This window comes from Rhinoraja longicauda, chromosome 13 (assembly GCF_053455715.1).
Source record: "Rhinoraja longicauda isolate Sanriku21f chromosome 13, sRhiLon1.1, whole genome shotgun sequence".
In the NCBI taxonomy this organism is placed as follows: domain Eukaryota; kingdom Metazoa; phylum Chordata; class Chondrichthyes; order Rajiformes; family Arhynchobatidae; genus Rhinoraja; species Rhinoraja longicauda.
This window is the reverse complement of record NC_135965.1, coordinates 33,956,610-33,981,263: the sequence shown is the minus strand read 5'-3', so window position 1 is coordinate 33,981,263 and position 24,654 is coordinate 33,956,610. Positions and strand designations below refer to the sequence as shown.

At 39.3% G+C, this 24,654-nt stretch overlaps 1 protein-coding gene across 2 annotated transcripts in view; it reads right to left on the bottom strand.

Moving 5' to 3' along the window:
- Positions 1–24,654, bottom strand: part of uggt1 (UDP-glucose glycoprotein glucosyltransferase 1) — a 103,727-nt gene that overhangs the window by 60,142 nt on the left and 18,931 nt on the right. Inside the window, exons 11-21 of one of the 2 annotated variants that reach the window (XM_078410756.1) lie at positions 24,404–24,464; positions 22,504–22,595; positions 22,243–22,393; positions 21,674–21,793; positions 20,560–20,645; positions 18,745–18,880; positions 17,123–17,254; positions 14,271–14,435; positions 11,086–11,206; positions 8,242–8,340; positions 2,334–2,357 (exon numbers count right to left, since the gene is read on the bottom strand). In XM_078410756.1, coding sequence (XP_078266882.1) covers positions 2,334–2,357; positions 8,242–8,340; positions 11,086–11,206; positions 14,271–14,435; positions 17,123–17,254; positions 18,745–18,880; positions 20,560–20,645; positions 21,674–21,793; positions 22,243–22,393; positions 22,504–22,595; positions 24,404–24,464 — 1,187 coding nt within the window. The remainder of the gene's footprint in view (positions 1–2,333; positions 2,358–8,241; positions 8,341–11,085; positions 11,207–14,270; positions 14,436–17,122; positions 17,255–18,744; positions 18,881–20,559; positions 20,646–21,673; positions 21,794–22,242; positions 22,394–22,503; positions 22,596–24,403; positions 24,465–24,654) is intronic. The other variant, XM_078410757.1, reaches the window with a different exon arrangement.

Sequence of the window (24,654 nt, the reverse complement as noted above, 5' to 3'; positions counted from 1 at the left end):
CAAATTTATCCTTAGCTATGTTTTAAACACCAAGGTACTGTTTCAGGTCAGGTGACAAAGTTATGCCTCTCTTGATCCTCATGCTTTCTATTGACGTGTACAGATGTAATATTTGTTAATCATCACAATCATACTTTATTAGCCAAGTATGTTTTGCAACATACGAGGAATTTCATTTGTCATACAGTCATACCAATAAAAAGCAACAGAACACACCAAATACATTGTTCGTCAACCTCATCATGTTTATAATGTTTGAAGAAGAGCAGGACAGTGGCACTGTTTACCATAGGAAAACTGGAGAACAGCCAGATTAAAAAAAAATTTTTAAATTCCCTTAATAGGCAATTAACAATGCAGCTACAATATTTCTGAATAGGTGTAAATAAAATGTGCAGGCTTACACCTGTGATTCCCCAAGTGGGAATGTTATTTATCTTCAATTAATAAGTGACCAAAGTCCACCAAATCCCCAAAGAATAAAGTCCAAATAAATAAACTCTGTGTCACAGCAACTCGTAGTACTGAATGATGTTATTATCCATTATGAATGTGCAGCCTCTTTGAAAGAAATATTCTACGAGACCCCCATTTTCTATTTTTCCTCAAACCACAAATTTACCTAATTCCACTGATGGATTAAACGGAAATAGGAAATATTCAGTTAAATAATCAATTTTATGCAACGACTGTTTAAATCACAATGCTCAGTTTTCACCGGTTAATGTTTGGAATAATTTTCAAAAAAATATCATTACTCTGAAGGTTAATGGAATATCTTTGAAATGTTCAAATAATCTTCTCAAAATTTGTTTTATTCCAAAACAATGTAGTAGAATCGGGACACAAAGGCTTAAAGCATGATGTGTAAGTGAATACAAGACAATACCATCCAGTGAAAGAACAGTGACGTAGTACCTATGGAAAGCAAAACAGGGTTACCATTTTGGGTCAAAGACCCTCTATTAGCACTTCCCCAGTTCTGGCAAAGGGTCTTTGAACTAAAATGTTGTTTTCCTCTCCATGTGATCATGCACGTATGTCTATTGATGCAAAGGAGTAGGGTGAGGATATAGAAAGAGACTAATACTTTTCTAACAATGCACTTCTATAATGTATTGCATTTTGAAAGTTTAATAATGCAACACATGATTAAAAAGTATATGGGTGTCATGCAAACTCTAATGTTATTGTTTCCTGTTCCATTTTTCTTCCAACAATTTCAAAACAATTATTTAATTAAAGCAAAACAAGCAGATCATTATGAAAATAATTCATCATGTTAGTATGGCGCAAGAACAATTAGCTCACATTGAATTACTTTTCCACTCAATTGCGTACCAAAGAATCCAGCTCAGATTGACCTTAATGTTAAGTGGTTGAAAATCTTCAACATACAACTGTACAAACTATATTTTCTGTCATCTGTCATCTTGTTCCTCTTATTGCTGGTATGAAGATGGTCGCCATTCAAATTAATATTCTTCATTTCACCCAAGGCGGTAACTACAATCAACAGGAGAGAAGGAATGGGTGACATTTCATCATCCATTCCTTCTCTCCAGAGATGCTGCCTGTCCCGCTGAGTTACTCCAGCATTTTGTGTCTACCTTCGATTTAAATCAGCATCTGCAGTTCTTTCCTACACAAACTACAATCAACATGCAGTTTGGATGACATACATTATAGCTGATCCCCAAAGGAATTGCTATTCAATTCACAAACATGAACAGTTTTTAAAAGTACTCATGAACAGCGTTTGACTTGAAACATTTCTGTTTAGTTGCTTCCTCTTCGCTATCTCAGAGGAACAAGGAAGTTTACACCCAACAGTTATTAACTAAACTTCACACACGAACAAAAAAACAAACCCAGTAGAATTTAGAACTACATGGAGCAATATTATCAATTGATCCATTCCCACTAGGAAATAGACAAACTTAATTTCAGTAAATGGATTCAAAGGGCCAAATCCTAGTCAGCAACTTTTTTTTGTAATATTAAAGTTTAATATTAAATTAATGCATCAATAAATTGACTTTGATTTTATGTGATCAAATCCAATATGGAGAAAAATGAGCCCGAGAGACCAAATGTATTTTGGTTATCTCTTTCCCAATTTACATTAAAATTTTCACAACAATAATTCAATTAATTGAAACAACTGAGCTGTGGCTTTGATGCTTAAAAGTCCAATGTGGTCCAACACAAGTCCCGATTGCATGTGGAATTGAATAGTTGCACTAAAATCCAATGATAAAGCAATTGAGTGGAAAATATGAAAAATGCATGGCACCAATGTAGATATTGGAATCAGACTAACAAATAGTTACCATAGATCTCTCGTGAAGAAATCCCTCCACAGAAAAAGCAGAAGGGAAAAAGAAACATGTAAAACAAACATGAGTAAAGTCAAATTTTATAGCAAATTTGCAGCTACATATAACTTTGACACTTTTTCCTATAACATTAAAGCCCTTGGCCATTGTACACCACATCACCTGAAAGAGAAATGTTTCAGAACAGAAATTTTAATGTAGAGAAACACAGCATAAATCAAATGTGTCAGCTGCAATTTAAAAAAAAGAAAGTTTTTAACATTCAGGTCAAATAAAGTTAGCAACTTTGAGATGTCTTTCAGAAATAACATAATTTGTAATGTAAACTAGGCATAATTCCTACTTGAAGTGAAAGTGCATTATTTTTTTTAAGTGGATTTGTTTGCTGACTTTCACAATTCCAGTCTTTCAAACTTAATTTCTTTCACGTCTTTTAGACAGCAAGGGTTAACCGCAACATAGCCTGATGACTTGAACAGGCAGCAATTTATCTTTCTCTTGTTCAGTAGCAAATTCACCTCTTTGTTCAAGCCCACCAAGATTCATGGCCTGAAAGTGAACTGTCATGGCAATTGTGGGTCTTTACCACTTATTCAGTATGTTGAAGCATGTATTCTGTTTCAAGTTGCTTTTAAATACTTAACTCATAATCCACCTCCTAAATCTCCCTCATTCCATTTAATTCAGTGGAGCACTTAAAGTCAGATTGATATTTTTTAAAACGCATGTAGAAGCAGTCAGACATACGGGCTATTAAGCTAGTTCTATCATTCAATAATTCTATCATAGTCCAACCTCTACCTCAACCACTTACCATATTGTTTGAATCCCTACTTCCAGAGTCTTGCTCAACAAATGAACATTCACAAGCCTACAAATCCAAATTAACCACGTAAGACAAACAATCTGGGTTTGCACATAAAGTAAACAATGTAAAAAGCTATTCCGATGTTAAGAGGAATCGTAAGTCATTTGCAGAGAAAAAAATAAATGCAAATTAGTCATTCTCCAATGTATTTGCATGGCTACAAACCGGAGCACAGATCAGATTGATATTGTATGTGATTGATATGGGTTTGTGCAGGAAGGGAATTTATATAAATAAACAGTCATTTCACCACATTCAGTTGCACCAGATCTAAAATGAGAGATTAGACCTCTATATGCCCCACACAACTCACAAAAATAATTATAGAGGTAATACTACACCCAGCTTCTAAATTAAAACAAGAAACAGATGGTAATGAACCAAACAATTTACAAACATAAACTGATGGGATAATCAGTAACATAAATCATATCCAACCTTGAAACAATAATCGTTTCATGGATGCTCCGTACACCAAAAGGAGAACTAAAGCTGGGAAACTGGAGGCTTACATTTGACCTCATTAACGATAGAAAGCAGCTTGATTTGTAAAGGTATTTGTCACAAACTGCATTGTTCTTGGAATGTAAAGTTGCTGAGAAAGCAATCTTGTGAGGAAGTAATAAAGAAATATCACCCGATCTTAATGCACCTGTAATGATCCTTTCATCACTTCTCAAAGCAACTAATGGCCATGTCCCAGATATTATTAATTTAGCCGTGGATTGCATAGGTGATCATTTTCCAATGACTCTGGATTAGTTCCTGTGGACTGGAGGGTAGCCAATGTAATTCCACTTTTTAAGAGAGGAAGAGAGAAAACGGGGAATTATAGACCAGTTAGCCTTGAATCGGTAGTGGGGAAGATGCTGGATTCGATTCTTAAAGATATTATAGCATCGCATTTGGAAAGCAGTGACGGGATCAGTCAAAGTCAACATGGGTTTATGAAGTGGAAATCATGCTTGACTAATCTTTTGGAATTTTTTGAGGATGTTACAAGTTGAATGGATAAGGGAGAGCCAGTGGATGTGGTGTATCTAGACTTTCAAAAAGCCTTTGACAAGGTCCCACACAAGAGACTAGTGTGCAAAATTGGAGCACATGGTATTGGGGGTAGGGTATTGACAAGGATAGAGAACTGGTTGGCAGACAGGAAGCAAAGAGTAGGAATTAACGAGTCCTTTTCAGATTGGCAGGCAGTGACTAGTGGAGTGCCGCAAGGCTCGGTGCTGGGACCGCAGTTGTTTACAATATATATTAATGATTTAGACGAGGGAATTAAATGTAACATCTTGTCGATGAATAGAAGTTTGACGTAGGTGTCTCTCTTATCCAGGTGTTCCAGGGATGAGTGCAAGGCCAGGAAAATGGCATCAGCTGTGGACCTGTTGTGGCCACAGGTGAACTGCAGTGGGTCAAAGTTGCTTGGTAGACGGGATTTAATGTATTCCATGAACAGCCTCTCAAAGCACTAGAGACTGGGTAGCCATTCTCTGGGGCGTGGGTACCCATTCTCCTTGTCCACTCACCGGGGCTTGAGTACCCCTGCTCTCCATCCCCTCACTAGGCTCCGGTACCTAACAAGGATCCAGGTATTCATTCTCCTGTGTAGCCACAGGGCTTGGGTACCCATTCATTCCATTCACTCACCAGGGTGCGGGTACCCATTCTCGCTTATCCATTACCCACTCTGTGTCATCTGGACTCTTCTGGCTAAAGATCGGTGTACTATCTTGGTGGTGACAATCAGAATAAGAGAGAGGTATTGATGACCATGGCTTAACAGATCCTTAAAAAGCAAGTCAATCACAATCTGTGCAAATATTGCCTTCCTTCACTACGCAGTTGTTAATATTTAGCTGGAACATAACCCTCAAAGTCTTCCTCGTCTTCGTGCTACTTTTGCTTCAGTCTACGCTCCTGTCCATCAGGCTCTGCATATGCACGTTGGTCTTTCTACAGCACTAGTAGTCTGTTCTTAGCTAGATTATTCAGCATCCGCCACACTGTTAAATTTCCATACCAGGCTGGTAGGACTGAAAACAACAACAAAGCCTCATCTTTGGAAGTCCAATAGTACTTTCCATTACAATTCTAGTACTATGGAATTGCACTCAGCTACTGAGGTTCCAGTTTAGGCTTGTGAGAGTGGTCTGGAAAGTTGGAAAGTAGCCATTGTCCTGCACAATCCATCCCTCAGAATAGAACTAGCTGTTGAAAATATCTGGCAATGTAAATTTCCTGCAGAATCAAGGAGTCAATGGGAGCTGCCAGGAAACATGGACCAGGATCGACTCAAAATTCTTCTTGTGATTGACAAACTAGCTGTGCCTGGAGAGAACAGAACCCACATCTATAGATAAGAAGATCCAGGTTATTAACGGGCCACGTTTGTGAGATCTGGATTCAAGGACAGCCAGCATTACTCACATAAAACAAAGACTAAGATGCAATTTTCTCTGTCAAAAAAGATGAAATCCTTCTTTGCTGTGGAGAGCCTTGATGACCTATCTGATGCTGTGGTGAACATGAACTGGTGAACTAAGGCAAATAAGGAAGAAGAGTCTCGACCCGAAACATCACCCATTCCTTCTCTCCAGAGATGCTGCCTGTCTCGCTGAGTTACTCCAACTTTTTGTGTCTATCTTCAGTTTAAACCAGCATCTCATTTCCTTCTTACACATAAGGCAAATTACACGCTGTTGCTTGGTTTGATCTGAAGGCCATGACGTTGCGCATCAATGCCACCTTTACTTCTATGGAAAGAACAGTGCAAGCATGGGAGTGAAGTGCACCCTACCCTGCAATATGCCATCTCTGTGCCTAATGTTTAAAAAAATCTGAGGCCGTGAATGCATCATTTTTCAGACATATCCATGCAAGATGTGGTGATTCTGAAGACCATCGACAGAGGAACTTCACAGATCAGTATTTCAACAACCTATCTAGCAACTTCCAGGAATGGAGTGATACCAATGATACCATCACCAAGACATCCATTTCAAGAATTGGTAAACCCATTTGAATAGAATCGGTACTAAAGATACTTTCATGAATATTACCATTTTCCTGTTTGCCAACAAGAAGGAGAACTAGTCAACTTGTAAAGTTAAATAATTGAATAGAATTGAGTTGCTGCCTCACAGCGCCAGAGACCCGGGTTCGATTTTGACTACGGGTGCTGTCTGTACGGATTTTGTACGTTCTCCCTGTGACCGCGTGGTGGTCTCTGGGTGCTCCAGTTTCTTCCCACACTCCAAAGAAGTACAGGTTTGTAAGTTAATTGGCTTCTGTAAATTAAATTGTCCCTAGTGTGTAGGAAAGTGCTGGTATGGGTGTGTCGCTGGTTAGTGTGGACTCGTGAGCTGAAGGGTTAGTGTGGACTCGGTGAGCTGAAGAGCCTGTTTCTGTGTTGTACCTCAAAACTAAAGTACTAAATTCAGTGCCAGTTCAAAGTAGTTTGATGTTTGGTTACTTAATGCAGGTAACCTGTACATCACCTCCGTTTGGGGAAGGGAAATTCACCCTCAAAGAATTCTTAAATCGCTACCCAAAGATTTGAGATGTAGAATAACATTTGCTCTCATGAAAGGTAATTAAATTTTGTAAAACTTTTTTTCAACTCACATTCTTGCCATACTGAGCGACATGGAAAATCTCAATGTGGATTACTTAGTCAGAATGCAACACCCCTCCAACCCCACCAACGATACGGGTCACCTGTGCGAGGAATCTATTCAATGATTTAACTTTACAAATTGATTAGTTCTCCTTCCCGTTTGCAAACAGGAAAATAGTAATATTCATGAAAGCATCTTCAGTGCTGATTCTATTCAACTGGAATTGATTAACATAATCAGCAGTAATGACCTTTAAGTGCTATTTCAAATGGGTCAGATTATAATTTAAAATCCAAAGAGTCTGATGAAAATGGGGATAATCTTTACCTTCTCTCTTTCTTGAGCCACATTTATTGGCTTGCTGGAAACAGTGGAATACTCATTATTAATAAGGAGCACATCGTGCAAAATTTAAAAAGGAACATGTTTTGATTTTATTCATTATAGGAACATGCTGTTAAGAAAGATAATTGTTACAGATGCTTTCACTTGTAACCACTATCACTAAATGAGCACAACTGTTTCTTTCTTGGTGACAGTGAAGGATTAATCACTCTAAGTACGACAGTAGATTTTAAACATCCGCATGTTAAAAAACTGGAAATGTGTAATTTTGCATCATTGACTGCTGCACATGGAGAATTTGAAATGGTTTCGGATCCAAAACACTGGAAATTTACAAATGTCAAGTGCACATTGGTGTAACTGATACATATTTATACATATCGAGTGGTAGTTAATTAGCTCACACTGTCAGCTGATGGAAGGGATCTAATCTTAAATATTATTTTTTTCAAATGTAAACTTGACATGTTGACTAACTGCAGTATTGCCCACATTTTACCTGTAAATTTAAATGGGACACTTTTGAAAATGTAGCAGTGTTAAACAATGGAATTTGCAACAAATTATTCATCTGGATAAAATGGAGCTGTATCCTTTTCATCTGTAAAGGTCAATTACAGAAAAAAATAGCCTCACGCAAATAATTTTAATTGTTATTTCATCAAAGAACTTGACAAATGTGAAACTGTCAGGCCACAATTTGTGGTGTTTTAGATCTTTTATGTGTTTTGATGTTTAGAAAGGTTATTGATTGGAGTGTCAATCATGATTAAGTTTTTATAGTTCAGATGTTATTCAGCAAAGAAGTGTAACTAACTAAGGATCCCTCCAGTTGTCTGGGACTGTTTCGTAAATTGATCTTTGTATGAGGTCAGTGTTTATTTAATAGGATGTAATCTACCATCTTAAAGGAAAACTTTGCAGCAGAAAATGCTGCCGTTTACGCCTTCTTTCTTTAAAGACAGCATATCTGCATAGTAAATATGAGCCACATGGAGATAATGTATTGTAGCAAAATTAATTTCACATCATACAAACAATAATCACCACAAAGTAATGACTATACCTCTTTTAGATAAGTAGGATATACTGTTGGCCACGGCTGCAGACTTTTCCTCAGATTTCAACAGAGCAAAACGGGAATAGTCATCCACATCATAATTAGCTGTAAAAAAATGAGAGATCATTAAACACTTGAAGGCACTATTGGTAAATTCAATTGAAATTCAAGGAGTTATCTAACTGCTGTAAATTCTATTCTGCGGAATGCTAAATGTTATCAGTGCAGAACTGTCAACCTATGGGACGGCACAGCAGCCCAGTGTTAGTGCTGCTGCCTCACAGTGCCAGAGACCCGGGATCAATCCTGACTATGGGTGACGTCCTTGTGGTGTTTGTACGTTCTCCCTGTAACCTTGTGGTTTTTTTCTCTGGGTGGTCCGGTTTCCTTGCACATTGCAAATATATGCAGGTTTGTAGGCTGATTGGCTTCATGTAAATTGCCTCTGGAGTGTAGGATGCAAAAGTGGGATAATATAGAACGGGTGATCGATGGTCGGTATAGACGCAGTGGGCCAAAGGGTTAGTTTCCTCGCTGTATCTCTAAACGAAGAAAAAATAAGCCGAAAATATTACTACAGCTATTTTGAAACAGAAATATATGAATTAATTTTCACTCCTTGATGTAAGGCCTAATACTGACAAAATAAAACCATTGCACAGCCTCCGTCAGTGGAGAGTTCTACCAAAAATGTATTTGACTGATGAACTTTGTGGACAGCAAAATAATATAAAGGTATTGAAATGATAGATACAACATCGCATTGGACCTTCGGACCACCGAGTGCACATCGACCAATGATCACCCATTCACACTAAATCTTTGTTATCCCACTTTCGCATCCACTCGCAATACATTAGGAGCAATTTACAGAGGCCATTTAACACACATCCACACCTTTTAGGGATGTGGGAGAAAGCCAGAGCTCCCGGACGAAACCCACACGGTCACAGAGAGAATGAGCAAACTTTACACAAATAGCACCCAAGGAAAGGATTGAACCCAGGTCCCTGGGCAACAGCTCTAACAGCAACAGTTGAGGCAGCAGCTCTACCAGTTGCTATAGATGCACCACATAAAGCATAAGGTTGGGTTGCATAACAGCTTGGTTTGGGACAGCTCTGCCCTGGCCCAGACCATCACACAGACCAAACTCCCCAATACTGACTCCATGTACACTTCCAGCTGCCTCATGAAAGCAGCCAACATAATCAAAGACCCTTCCCACCCAGTCATTCTATCTTCTCCCCACTCCTGTCAGGCAGAAGATACAGAAGCTTGAAAGTGTGCACCATCAGACTCAGGAACTGTCCTTCCATAAGCTAGGATACAGTCCTGATTGTCTGCAGTAACCTATCTTATTGCAGACTATGGACCTTGTCTCTGGAACTCTTATACCACATGCTGAGAACTATATTCTACATTTTTCCCTTTGCTCTACCTATTGTACTCGAGATTGGCTTGACTGCATTCGAGTCGAGTGTTTAATTTTCATTTGTACCAAAAACGGAACAATGAAATTCTTACTTGCAGCAGTGTAACAGGTCTGTAAAACACACTACTCACAGACAACATAATTAACAAAAGAATAAATTAAAATAAAATTTTAAAGCCCTAAGTCCTTAGTGCAACCAAGACACTTTGTAGTTCATAATTTAGTTGGCGTCTGTCATGTTCAAGAGCCTGATGGTTGTTGGGAAGAAGCTGTTCTTGAACCTGGAGGTCAGATTTTTCAGATTCCTATACTCTTCCCGATAGCAGGAGTGAAATGAGAGTGTAGCCAGGGTGGTGGGTCTTTGATGATGCTGTCTGCCTCTTTGAGGTAGAGCCTCCTTCAATGGTGGGGAAGGATGGTCCGCCACTTTTTGTAATCTCCTTCATCCTGGGCATTCGAGTTGCCAAACCAAGATGTGAATCGACCAGTATAGTATTATCTGATTTGATTGGATAGCATGCAAAACAAAGCTATTCACTATACCTCAATACATGTAACAATAATAAACCAAAATCTAGATACTATGCCAACCTTGTTTAATTTTAGTTTAGAGTTACAACATGGAAACAGGCCCTTTGCCCCTCCAAGACCATGCCGAACTGTTGATGACCCATTTACACTAGTCCTACGTTTTCCTACTTTCCAACTGAATACCTACAATTAGGGGCAATTTGATAGAGGCCAATTAATCTACAATCCATCTTTGGAATGCGGGAGGAAACCTAGACACCCACAGGGAGGACATGCAAACTCCACACAGATAAAAGGAAGTAAAAAGCTTTAATGTATAATTTTTATTCCGCAAAGAAAAAAAAATAAGATTGTCTTCTTCCCATTACAAATTTAGTGCCTAGTAAACTGTGCTCACGCCACCAGTGAATATTTACCTTCAGTGGTGGAAATAAATTAAGCTATTTGAGGAGAAACATGTTAACTAATAAACTTCTTTAAATGGACATGTTCATCAAATTAAAATTAATCCAAAGTAATCAAAAAGTAATTAAAATTAATCTAGAGCATTGGTTTAAGGAGGAGGGAGAAGATTTAATAGGAACCTGAGGAGTTATATTTTCGCAGAGTGGTGGGTATATGGAATGAGCCTCCAGGTGAAATAGCTAAGACAGGTACAATAACAACATTTAAAGAACATTTGGACAGCTACATAGATAGGAAAGGTTTTGAGGGATATGGGCCAGGCATGGGCAAATAGGACAAGCTTGTGTGAGCCATCTTGGGCGGCATGGACGAGTTGGGCAGAAGGTCTTGTTTTTGTGAGGTATGGCTATAACTCTCCAAGTAGCAAAATCCTGCATTTTTTTAAAACATTTTTTCTCTGAGACACTGTTGACTCTCACCATTGGCAGAAAGAGACAAGTACTCTCTCTCAGAGCTGAGAATCCTGGGATTGATCCTTGGAACAATGGTCGGCTGATTCATTATGTAATCAATAACATCTTGGTCATTGTTCAGTTCACCCTGAAAATGACAAGATAATCTTAGGTTATTGGCAAGAGAAAAAAACCAAACGTTATATTAAATAAATAGCACAGACAAAGGCCACCATTTCTTTACTGTTGCGCTCTCCACTCATCCCCTCCTATTTCACCCCTTTCCCCCAATCAATATGGATTTTTTTTCAAAACAAGTTAAGTTTGTCCAGATCCATAGCTTTTTGGAAGTAGCAACACAAGTAGACAGAGTGGAACAGTAGGCATATGGTATGCTTGCCTTCATTGGTCATGGAATTGACTATACGAGTCAGGAAGTCATGTTACAGCTTTATAAAACTTTAGTTAGGTCGCATTTGCAGCATTGCATGAAGTTCTTGTCATCCCATTGCAGGAAGGATACGGAGGCTTTGGAGAAGGTGCAGAAGAGGTTTACCAGGATGCTGTCTGGATTAGACTCAGAGTAATTCAGCACAAAAACAGGCCCTTCAGCCCAACGTGTTCATGCCGACCAAAATGCACCATCCAACCTAGTACCACTTGCCTGCACCTGGCCCAAATCCCTCTAACCCTTTCCTATCCATGTACCTGTCTAAATGTCTTTTAAATGTTTTTTTGTAATGTTATTTTTAACTATTGTTATTTGATTAGAGTATTAGCAATAAGGAATGGTTAGACAAACTTGGATTATTTTCTCTGAAGCAGCAGAGCTTAGGGGGAGACCTGACAGAAGTTCATAAAATTATGAGAGGCATAGATAGGATAGACAGTCAGAACCTTCTCCCCAGGATGGAAATGTCAAGAGTGTTTAATTGTCATATGTCCCAAAAATAGAACAATTAAATTCTTATTTGGAGCAGCAAAACAGGTCTGTATACAGTACTCATAAGTGTCAAATACTATCGGGCGTAGCTTTAAATGTCAAATGTCAAATACTAGAGGGCATAGATTTAAGGTCAAAGGAGGAAAATATGAAGTAGATGTGCGGGGCAATTTTTTTTTATACAGAGTGGTAGAAGGTTGAAATGCACTGACAGGGTGGTGGTGGAAGCAGATATGAGAGAGGCGTTTACGAGGCTTTAAGATAGTTACATGTATAAACAGAGAATGGAGGTATACTGATGATGTTTATTCACAAAATGCTGGAGTAACTCAGCAGGTCAGGCAGCATCTCGGGAGAGAAGGAATGGGTGACGTTTCGGGTCGAGACCCTTCTTCAGACTGATGATGTGTAGGCAGATATACTGATGATGTGTAGGCAGAAATTAATTTTAATTTGGCAGCATGCTCAGTACAGACATCAGGGACTCAATAACCTATTCATGTGCTGTACTGTTCTATGTTCTTTCTAGCTTAATGATAGCCTTCCTATAGCTAGATGACCAGAACTGTACACAATACTCCCAAGTTTGTCTCACCAACATCTTGTACTTTTGTAATATGATGTTCCAACTCGTGTACTCAATGCCTTGCATGGTGAAGGGATGCATGCCAAACACCTTCTTCACCACCCTGTCTATTTGTGTTGCCAGATTTAGGAAATTGTCGCCTTGTGTTCTACATCACACACTAGGGCCCTGACATTAACTGTGCAAGTTGCTCTGGTTTAGCTCCTCAAAATGCAATACGTCACGCTTGCCTGAGTTAAATTCAATTTGCCAATCCTTGCTCTAATTTCCCAGTAGATCTAGATCCTGTTGTAATCTTAAGATATTTTAAAAACACAAAATGCTGGAGTAACTCAGCAGGTCAGACAGCGTCTCTTGAGGACATGGATAGGCGATGTTTCGGGTCAAGACCCCGCTTTGGAAGGAGAAAAGCAAAGTGCTGGAATATTTTGGTCCCGACCCAAAATATCCACTATCCATGATCTCCAAAGATTCCAGCACTTTGTGCTTATTTTGTAAACCAGCAGCTGCAGTTCCTTCAGTTCCTTCAGTCTCTGTAAACCTGATAAACCTGTTCACTGTCCACTAAAACCACAATTTTTTGTGTTATTTCCAAACTTATTCACCATGCGAACTCTGTTCCCATCCAAATAATTAAAGCGCATGACAAACAGTAGTGGACCCAGCATTGATCTCTGCAGCACACCGCTAGTCACAGGCCTCCACTGTTCAAAACAACCCTCCACACCCATTTTCTGATTCCTTCTATCAAGACAATTTTGTATCCAATTGGGCAGCACACCCTGGATCCCTTGTGATCTAACCATCAGGACGAGCCTACCGTACAGCACCTTCGCAAAGGCCTTGTTACAATCCATGCAGACAATGACTACTGCCCTCCCTTCCCCTCTTCAATCCTTTCTATAACCTCTTCAAAAAGCTCATTCAGATTCACGAGACATAATGCCCCACGCGCAAAGCCACGTGGAGTATCCCAAATCAGTCCTTGTCTTTTCAAATGCAGGTAGATACTGTCTCAGAATTCCTCCCCGTAATTTGAGTCATAGAGTGATACAGTGTGGAAACAGGCCCTTCGGCCCAACTTGCCCACACCGGCAAACATGTCCCAGCTACACTAGCCCCGCCCATCTGCGTTTGGTCCATATCCCTCCAAACCTGTCCTATCCATGTACCTGTCTAGCTGCTTCTTAAACAATGGGATAGTCCCAGCCTCAACTACCTCCTCTGGCAGCTTGTTCCATACACCCATCACCATTTGTGTGAAAAAGTTATCCCTCAGATTCCTATTAAATCTTTTCCACTTCGCCTTAAACCTATGTTGTCTGGTCCTTGATTCACCTATCCTGGGCAAGAGACTCTGTGCATCTACCCGATCTATTCCTCTCATGTACTGCAATTTTCACAGCACTGATGTGAAACTACAGCTCACCGGCCTGTAGTTCTCTGATTTGTCCTATCAGCCGTTCTTAGATATAAGCACAACATGAGCCGCCCCCAGTTTTCTGGTACCTCACCAATGGCTGAAAGATGGCGCAAATATCTCGGCCAGGCCCCAACAATTTCTTCCCTAACTCCCCCACAATGTCCTAGGATACACTTGGTCTACATCTTTGTAATTTAAACCAGAGTTCTGCCTGTTTGCTGTTTATGTCTAATTAAAGACAACAAATTAACTATCCTTACCAAGTAAACAACTTTCTGGAAGTAGGCAGTGTTATCCAAGATTTTGTGCATCATCACTGTTTCTAGTTCATCAGGATCCAGTTGATCCCTCGGGAAAGGCATTCCATTGTAGAGTCCAATGGGCAGAGGGCCCAGGCCGGTTTGTTTGTAGTAATCTTTACCTTCCTAATGAAGAAAGAATGGTATCAGTGTACTACAGAAAATAAATCTTGTTATAACAATGATACACATTAAACTATCTAGCACAATTGTAATTTTTAGCCATGTTATCAAGCTTGGGTTTAAAAAAAACCATCAGAATGATTTAATAAACATGGAAACTAATTGTGGGAAGTTTTAGTAAACATTTATCTTAAAAATGTTTCAGTTTGCATTTTTAGTAAAATGCCTGTTCAATTTTGATTTTTATTACAAAACACCAAACTTTTTTTTTAAGGCCGAAATAATAAGCAATGAAGACCACACTTTAAGACAAGTTAAGCTGTACCTAAAACAGAACAGAATATGAAACAAGAATATTAATCTGAAGTAATAAATCATTCAGCTAATATGACACAGCACGCATGCAGTACAAGCTTTTAGCTACATTCAACTTTTATTCAACTTCTTGAAAGTGCATTTCTTTATTTTAAATAATGCTTTGATTAGTGAACTGTTAAATAATTTATCCATTAGCAATGCATTTTGACATGAACATTTATAAAGATGTGGATAATAATTGTAATTTGTTCTGAGCCATACACTTAGAATAAATTCTGTTGAACATACAAACCCCTGAGATTGTATTTGTTCATTATATTTTAGCAAAATAAAAGGTGATTATATAAACATAGCACAAAATGTAAGGAAATTTGTGTTTGGTAGATTATTTCTTTGTTGTAACAATGCTTCTTGGCAATAAATCTTATACCGTTGGAAAGCCTGTTTATTTCCCTTTTAAATGGTGCCACATTTGTAAGGAACATGCAATTGTGGGATGAGCAGCAGAGCTGAGTATGTGGGTTGCGCCCATGAAAAATCTGCCAAATCTTCTCTGCCAATGCCAAACAGCTTATTCTGCCATTGACTCTTGTTCGGTGATGTTTGGTGGATTGGATGATTGAAGGCTGAAGAAACAAGACATATTGGCAATTTAACAATTTATTCATTTAATAAACAGGAGCCTCAGTAGCGTGTGGAAGAACCATACACAGCCACAACAGCCTGGCACCTCCTCCTCATGCTGGTCACCAGCCTGGTCACACACTGTTGTGGGATGGCATCCCATTCTTCAACCAGCATTCTTCAACCAGCATTTGTCGCAAGTCAGCCAACGTGTGTTGGTCACTCTGGCACGAACAGCACGCCCAAGCTGATCCCACAAGTGTTCAATGGGGTTGAGGTCAGGACTGCTGGCAGGCCATTCTATCCTCTCCACTCCCAAATTCTGGAGGTAGTCTCTGAGAAATCCTGCTCTGTGGGGGCGAGCATTGTCATCTTGGAGGATAGAGTTCGGTCCCAGACTGTGGAGATATGGGATTGCCACTGGTTGCAGAATCTCATCTCGATATCTCTCTGCATTGAGATTGCCTCCAATGATGACAAGCCTCGTTTTTCCAGTGAGGGAGATGCCGCCCCACACCATCACACTGCCTCCACCAAAAGATGTTACTCTATCGGTGCAGCAATCAGCATAGCGTTTTCCGCATCTACTCCACACTTTGACCCTATGATCCAACTGCCGTAGGCAGAATCTGGACTTATCGCTGAACATATCGTTCCTCCACATGTTCAGGTTCCAGTGCACGTGTTGCCGACACCAGCGCAAACGGGCCTGACGGTGAAGGGCAGTCATGGCAGGCCTCCTGGCAGCCCTATGAGACCGGAGATCGGCTGCGTGCAGTCTGTTCCGATTGTCTGGGCAGAGAGCCGTCAGCCATATTGTCCTGCAAACCTTGACTGCAAATCTGTAGAAGACAGCCTACGGTTCCTAAGTGCTGACAGGGTGAGGAAACGGTCTTCTTCGGGTGTCGTCTTCTTGGGACGCCCACTTCGCGGCCTGTCTCTGACATCCCCCGTTATATGGAACTTGGCCTTCACTTTGGAGATGGTACTAGGGCTCACTCCAAATAATGCCGTAACTTGGTTTTGCGGAACACCAGCTTGAAGTTGCCCTATCGCACGGGCCCTATCCAGATCAGTCAAACGTGGCATGCCGATTCTTGGAGCAGACACCTACTGACCACTGTAGCAGGGCCTATGCTCACAGATGCTGCCAATCAGGTGCCAATCAGGCACCAGATTGTCAGCACCTGGGGGTACCAGAAGCTCAAAACAAGAGTCAATAGCAACAGCAGAATAAGCTGTTTGGCATTGGCAGAGAAGATTTGGCAAATTTTTCATGGGCGCAACCCATATACTCAGCTCTGCTGCTCATCCCACAAATGCATGTTCCTTACAAATGTGGCACCATTTAAAAGGGAAATAAACAGGCTTTACAACGGTATAAGATTTATTGCCAAGAAGCATTGTTACAACAAAGAAATAATCTACCAAACACAAATTTCCTTACTTTTTGTGCTATGTTTAATTATAAAGATTTGAAAAAGGCCACAAAAAATCTTGTGATTGTTATCGCCATACTGTAGTTGTAAAATTGGATATGATTTCCACAAAATTTCACTGCTGTAAATCAACATTCCCTGCTAAAAGATTAGAAGTGCAACCTTCGCAAATACATTCAAGCAGTAGTCAGCTTCAATTTATTTGCACAGTTATATCAATGCCTTTATTCTTTAAGCTCACCTCTTCTTTAGGTTCTTACCAATCACCCCTTAAAAAACAAACTTATCTTCAAGGATTAGCAGGAATACCTTTCTGTTTCGGTCGTATGCTGAATCTGATCCCAAGATACTGCTCACTTCCACCTTCGAAAAGTCCTTTTCCAAAGTACTAATGATATGCTCAATTGACAATTTCTCACCAGGTGTCACCTTGTTGTACATCTGGGGGGAAAAAGGAAATACATGCAAAAAGTAGTAATAACATGTTAGTCACCTCTAGAGTTATAGAGTGATACAGTGTGGAAACAGGCCCTTCGGCCCAAATTGCCCACACCGGCCAACATATCCCAGCTACACTAGTCCCACCTGCCTGCGCTTGTCCAAATCCCTCCAAACTTATCCTATCCATGTACCTTTCTAACTGTTTCTTAAACGATGGGATAGTCCCAGCCTCAACTACCTTCTCTGGCAACTTGTTCCATACACCCACCACCCTTTGTGTGAAAAGATTATCCCTCAGATTCCTATTAAATCTTTTCCCCTTCACCTTGAACCTATGTCCTCTGGTCCTCTATTCCCCTATTCTAGGCAAGAAATTCTGTGCATCTACCTGATCTATTCCTCTCATGATTTTATATGCCTCTATAAGATCACCCCTCATCCTCCTGAGCTCCAAAGAAGAGACCCAGCGTACTCAACCTCTCCCTATAGCTCAGACCCTCTAGTCCTGGCAACATCCTCGTAAATCTTCTCTGAACCCTTTCAAGCTTGACAATATCTTTCCTATAACATAGTGCCCAGAACTAAACATAATACTCTAAATGCCGTCTCACCAACATCTGAAACAACTGCAACATGACCTCCCAACGTCTATACTCAATACTCTTGACTGATGATGGCCAATGTGCCAAAAGCCTTTTTGACCACCTTATCTAACTGTGACTTGACCTTCAAGGAACCATGCACCTGCACTCCTGGATCCTATAAGGACAACAGCAACTCAGCGCATTAAAGGCTTCAGCAAACCCACTTGATCTAACAAAAAAGACAGCTGCTGTATGTTTGAGAAGAAAGCTTCTACAGCGTCTCCATTTTTTTAATGAAGGTAAAATTATAGAATATAAATCTAACCATAGAAACTATAGTTGCAATTGAACATGGGATTTTAAAGTAAAAAAACAGGACGGGACTATTTAATTGTAGACCAGTCAAACATTAAATCTCTATTAGTATAATAATCTAAAATTCCATCCCTTGGGAAATTTTATTTTGAACATGGATGATAACAATAAGATACAATTAGTCCATTTAGCAGGATGTCCTTTTCTATTTAATGAAGATGTAATACTGTTGATAATAAATGGGAATAGCCATAAGCAGATTATTTACTACTAAGTACATTCTGAAAGTATGACAAGAATGTTCTGATAAAACAGAATGTTTGACATGGGTGGTGAGGGTGTGAAGACAAAACCAAAACTAATATTGCACGACGGATCGGCCACCCACAGTTGGCAACAAAATGGCTGACACAAAAAAGCAGAATGTGACTTTATATCATTGTGCTCTTGACAGCAGACCCTAACATCCCAGCTTACAAAGTTACCAGGCAAGGTTGATGGGATGGTGTTTAAGATGGAGAACAAAAATAAATATGGATTGGGAACACCGTCATTTCCAAATTATGAATTCATCTATCACATTATTCATACCGACATGATTGTCTGAAAGGCATTCATGTTGTCCAGTTCATCTGCTACAAAGTTAAAAGCCCTGAGCAGTGCGACACCAGGATCTTTTAGGCCATCAGCATCATCCGAGTCATCAACCACAAAGACCAAGCCGATCCTATATAAAAAAAAGACAAATATCATCAGCCACGTGTAATTAAGTTATCCATGATAACCCATCATCAACTTTTGAAATAGAAACCAAACTAACCTATCCCCTAACGTTTCACTCTGTTTAAATAGGAATGACTGATAAAAAAATAGCAATTGGTCAAATGCTACAAGTGAGAAGTCCATATAGAAGCAAAAAAATAATTGGTGTCTTACAAAGTGCAGGTAAATAAATGAAAATAACAGGAAGTTATTAAAGAGAAGTACATTTCACTTATAGGATTGATTTATTTGATGAGGTAAGTGGGTGTGGTGTGTTGTTATACCATAGAAAAGATGTTAGCAAAATTTAAATTTATAGGATTACAAGGAGAAAGCAGGTATCAACAAACAAAATGGCTGAGGGTTGGAGACCAGAAAGCAAAGTTAGTTTTCAGTATGTTGTTTGTCAAAGGTGCAGAACAGTACTGTAAAAGTATCAAAAGCAGCCGTATTCCTCACCTTTGGTATAAGTTTACAGGTGACATGGAAGTCAGAAACATTGTTTAGAACCAGGATAGTAAAAACAAAATGATCACACAAGGTAGCATAATGGACAGTAGTTCAATCAGCAACAGTGGAGCAAGTGATACGTTTTAAACAATGGAATGAACGGAGGCAAAATGAACTAAATAATGCAAATTTAGGGGAACAGAAAGACCTGGAGTGTTTGACAATAAACAAGTTGAGGTTTTGGACGGATCATTGGGACCATTTCTGGGGCAGGTTGGTCCGATACAAGCAGGGACCAATATCCTTGCATGGAGGATTGCTCTTGCTATTGGGAGGTGTGAAAACTAATTTGGAAGTGGAGGGGACATAGAGTAGTGGTAGAGCCAGTGAGAAGGTGGAGTCAAATATAGAAGATAACTAAACAGGTCTACTAAGCAGAGGAAGCAGGAGCATGCTAAGGCACACTGACAAGACTGGTTGGCAAAACTGCATATATGTTAATGCAAAGAATCTGACAGGTAGGACTTTGAGTATGATTTAGAGCACTGATCATTACATGGGAACATGATATTATTGCAATCACAGAAACATGGTTGAAATAAGAGCAGGATTGACTGTTCAACATTCCAAGGCATTCAAAGATCAATGTGTGGCAGAGGGGGAGATTAAAGAGGAGGCATTGCCATATTGTTTTGGGAAAACATCACAACAGTATTCAGGGAGCATGTCCTAGAAAATTTGTCAAATGAGGCCCTGCGTGTTGGACTTAAAAATAAGAAATGGGTAATTACTTTTGGGGGGTTATACTACATGCTACCCCGACAGTCAGCAGGAGATAGAGGGAGAAATACATTGAAAAAATCTCAGAAAGGTACAAGCAACAGGATTGTAGCAATGGGGGATTTTAACTTCCACAATATTGGCTAGGATTGTCTTCGTGTGAGTTTAGCTGGGGTAGAATTTGTAAAATGCATCCAGGAGTTATTTGTTGCGCCAATTTGCTTATAGTCCTTTTAGAGACAGGCTTTTGTGAACCTAATTTAGGGATATTAGGCCAGGAAAGTGATGGAAGTGTCAGTGAGAGAATATTTTGGGGAAAGTGATCATTATTCTATAAGTTTCAATGAATGGACAGTAACCAAAATTATAAGATCATTAATCCATACACACTGGATTTATGCATTGAAAACATACCTAAGAGGGATGTCATTAATATAAAACATTTCAGCTGTTGTCAGCAACTCTGGAGTGCTCTCATCCATCGGGTCAATAATAAGTAGCTGAAATTAAAGAATAATCAGAAATAGTGTAAGTGTTTACTGTTGGCCATCAGCAGACAGAGGCTTCACTGTTTATATCCACAAACACTTCAAAGATGAAAATGCAATCTCATCCACACACACTATCAATGCCAGATTTTGATTAATTGCAAAAATGATTTCAAAATACTGTCTGAATATTAGCTCAGATAATTACTAAGCTGAAAGTTGACAGTATATTAATTTGTGTAGAAGAAACCTCTAAAGGGATATCTCAGTGAGCATGTAATTCTCTCCTCTTAAGCAAATTCTAAAACTAGCTTAGATATAACCTTGATGATAATATTCTCCTTGGGTGACAGCAAGATCCAGCGGTAAAACGCAGTCAATGTTGTACAAAGGAGTATGTAAAACATAGTTCATTTGAGATGTTATTTACAAATTATTTAATAGGTGATTTAATAGGTCCTTTAATAAGAAATTTAATAGGTCATCAATCATTCTAACAAAGGGTATCTAAAGAGACCCCCAAAACTAGGAATCAAAATCTCTTCTTTCCGATGGTTATGAAATATCCCAAGAGAACAAAATTTGGGCAAATTAAATCTTCTAGTGTATGAGAATTAGGAAACAGCATTTTACTTTCTTTTGACACACAAAAATACCCTCCTGAAAAGAAACCAAGAGAACATTTGATGCAAGAAGTGGAAACATGAATGTGAAATGCTCTAATGAAGTACTGGGGTGACTTTTTAGAGTGAATAAGCTCTTACTGCAAGTCATTCATGATCAGAATTTCACCTGCAAAATGTCAAATGACGCTCCATTATCCTACATGAATGTCAGTCATAGTTATCAACTCAAACTGTAACAAAACAGACCAAATTTAGGAACTCTCAATTTCTCATTACTTCCCCCAAATCAATCCGAACAACTAAAATATATCCTTGATATCTTTTTGATAAGCATGAACAACCATTACTTAAGTTGAAATTAAGGTCTTTGACTATCATGTTAATGAACAAAATTAAACAATAGAAACCACTTACAAAGTTGTGGAAGTTCTTCCGAATCTGTCGGATAACTCCAGGAAACGTAGGTCTCAAAAGCTCTTGAACACTTGAAGGCCATGTTCTGTATTTGCTATCAATTTCCAGGTTGTTAATCCACTATTTAAAGTAAAATCTGAACATTAACTATGAAACACATTTATCATATGAAATGGGACATTTTATCCGATTAATAACAAGTATAATTAGTTTTAACATTCCTTTAATTGTTTTGCTGACTCTTGCTGATTTACCAAATGCCAATATTGTTATTCAAACACAGTTGAAACCAAGGCAAAATGTACACAATGATGTTAATTATGCTCTAATAGTATGTAAGATTGCAAATTTGGAATTTCTAGAGATTTAGAAAGAGGCTAAATAGATCAAATTTCTGATTAATGATATTTGAAAGAAGCAAAGGATCCCAATAAGGTGATTCCTTAGCTAATGTGTATTGTGTCATGGCGCTCTGTTCTGGTTTGTAACATTTATTTGACTGGGAACACAATACAAAAGCAGAGAGCTCTGCCTAAACAAGAAAAAGGATGCAGCGAAATCAAACTTACGTAGACAGCTGAATTTCGAATATCCACACCGTAGTCAGATTCTGCTGGATGTACGTTTAACTTCAATAGTTCATGCAGCTCCTTCCCCTGAATCCCCAGATCATGCAGGCCTTCCATTAGGCGAGCCTCATTGCGCAGCAGATCAAGAACACTGGCAAACGTGGGTAAACAAGATGACTTATTTTTATAGGAAAAAATCTCTCATTGCTTGTTTGATAGACAGGTCCTGCATATTTGCATTGATAGGTTAACTTTCCATACCTGAAAATATCTTGCACGTCAAGATCAATAGTAAGGCCATTGATGAAAAGCGCAGAGTCACCTGGATGCAGACCCAGAGTTTCTTTAAAAAACTGGGAAAAAAGGTATAGTTAAACTATTTGGGGACCAAAACATGGCAGAAGCTGGTATCTTGATCAAAAAATAAATTGTTGGACGAACTCAGCAGGTCAGGCAATATCTGTGGAGGCAGAGCGATGGCTTGGGTCAAGACACTGAAGCATCAATGGGAACTCACCCTCCACTGATGCTGCTGAGTTTGAGTCTGAAGAAGGGTTCCAATCCGAAACTTCAGCCATCCATTTTCTCTAGACCCGCTGAGTTATTCCAGCATTTTGTGTCTATCTTTGGTATAAACCAGCATCTGCAGTTCCTTCCTACACAGAGTTCATCCAGCAATTTGTTTTTGGACAGCTAAAAACTGTTCTTTCACTGCCTTTGCAGAAAATGTAGCTGCTTAATTCCCAAATGGCCTGTAATTTGTTCACCTGGACAATAATTGGGAAACATAGAATAGGAAAATACTCAATCCCTGCTGCAGTTGATCATGAACATACAAGCAGTTCAGGAGATGACACTGACCTCAACGATCATAGTTTAGCAAGGAGGAAGAGGAAAAAGAAAATCAAGATTGCCGATCATGAACTGATGGCTGTTATTGGAAAACTGCAAGTGTATACATTCAACGTAGACAAGTCAGGTTCACTGCAACACCCTGACTATTGATGTTAAAATCAAAATGGCCCAAACTAAATTACAGGATCAACTTCAAAATACAAAATCTGCCGCCGACTAACAGTCAATGCAAAAAGTTACAAATATTCCATATTTTCATATTTCAGATACAGCGTGGAAACAGGCCTTTTCGGCCCACCAAGTCCGCGCCGCCCAGCGATCCCCGCACATTAACACTATCCTACACACACTAGGGACAATTTTTACATTTACCCAGTCAATTAACCTACATACCTGTACGTCTTTGGAGTGTGGGAGGAAACCGAAGATCTCGGAGAAAACCCACGCAGGTCACGGGGAGAACGTACAAACTCCTTACAGTACAGCGCCCGTAGTCAGGATCGAACCTGAGTCTCTGGCGCTGCATTCGCTGTAAAGCAGCAACTCTACCGTTGCGCCACCGTGCCGCCCTAATGGTCATTTTTACTTTTAATCTGGGCTATTTGCAAAAGTCAATCTGAGGGTTTTAAACATTTAAAATCAAGCAACTAAGTTATATCCAGAGTGTTTTCTTACTGTAACTATCATTGTTTTTTAATACTCCTCCTTAGTACGAAGGATCTCAACCCGAAACGTCACCTAATCCTTTTCTCCAGAGATGTTGCCCCACCTGCTGAGTTACTCTAGTTTTTTGTGTTTATCTTCCTTAGTATAATGCAGTTAATTGATCCAATACAAGCACTCTATAAGTTCGAATTGTAAGATCTGCTTTGGTCTGTTCAAGAATCATAACGGAGGTTCCAAAAAATGGGTTACATTACAAAGGATAAGCTTGTCAATGAAATTCAATTACAGCACACACAAGTAGAATTGCATAGTAGAACATGTAGTATCAAGACTCTTTAAAAGAGACCAGGAAAAAATTAAAAATTAGTCAGCTTTGACAGTCAGCAAAACTGGGGATTGAGCTCTGCCAGCTTTCAGAATATCTTGAGTCTTTTCACATGTGGGGCTTCCTCACTGTGCTTCCAGAGGCCATGCTGCCATGTAGACAATGCTTTGGGACAGTAATGTTGATCCTGAACCGAGCAAGCATAGATACCAGGAGACTATGCACAGAAATTCCAGGTGGCAGACACAGGCCAGCAAGATTCTCCAATGTCAATTGCCTCGAGTAGGATTAAATTGATTTAAAATGTGCACTCACCCGTTGATTTTCTTCTACTTCTTTCTTCACATCAGAGTTCACAACAGTTCTGGTGATTGATCTGCATATTAACACAGTGAGGAAGTATTATACTAGAGTTTAAAAATTTGTGGCTTTCCAAAGACAACCATGCATCATTTTTGTCATGAACAGTTCATAACCTCTAGGTTTGGGTTTAGGTTTATTATTGTCACATGAACCGACATACAGTGAAAAGCTTAAGAAAATAACTACAGATGCTGGTACAAATC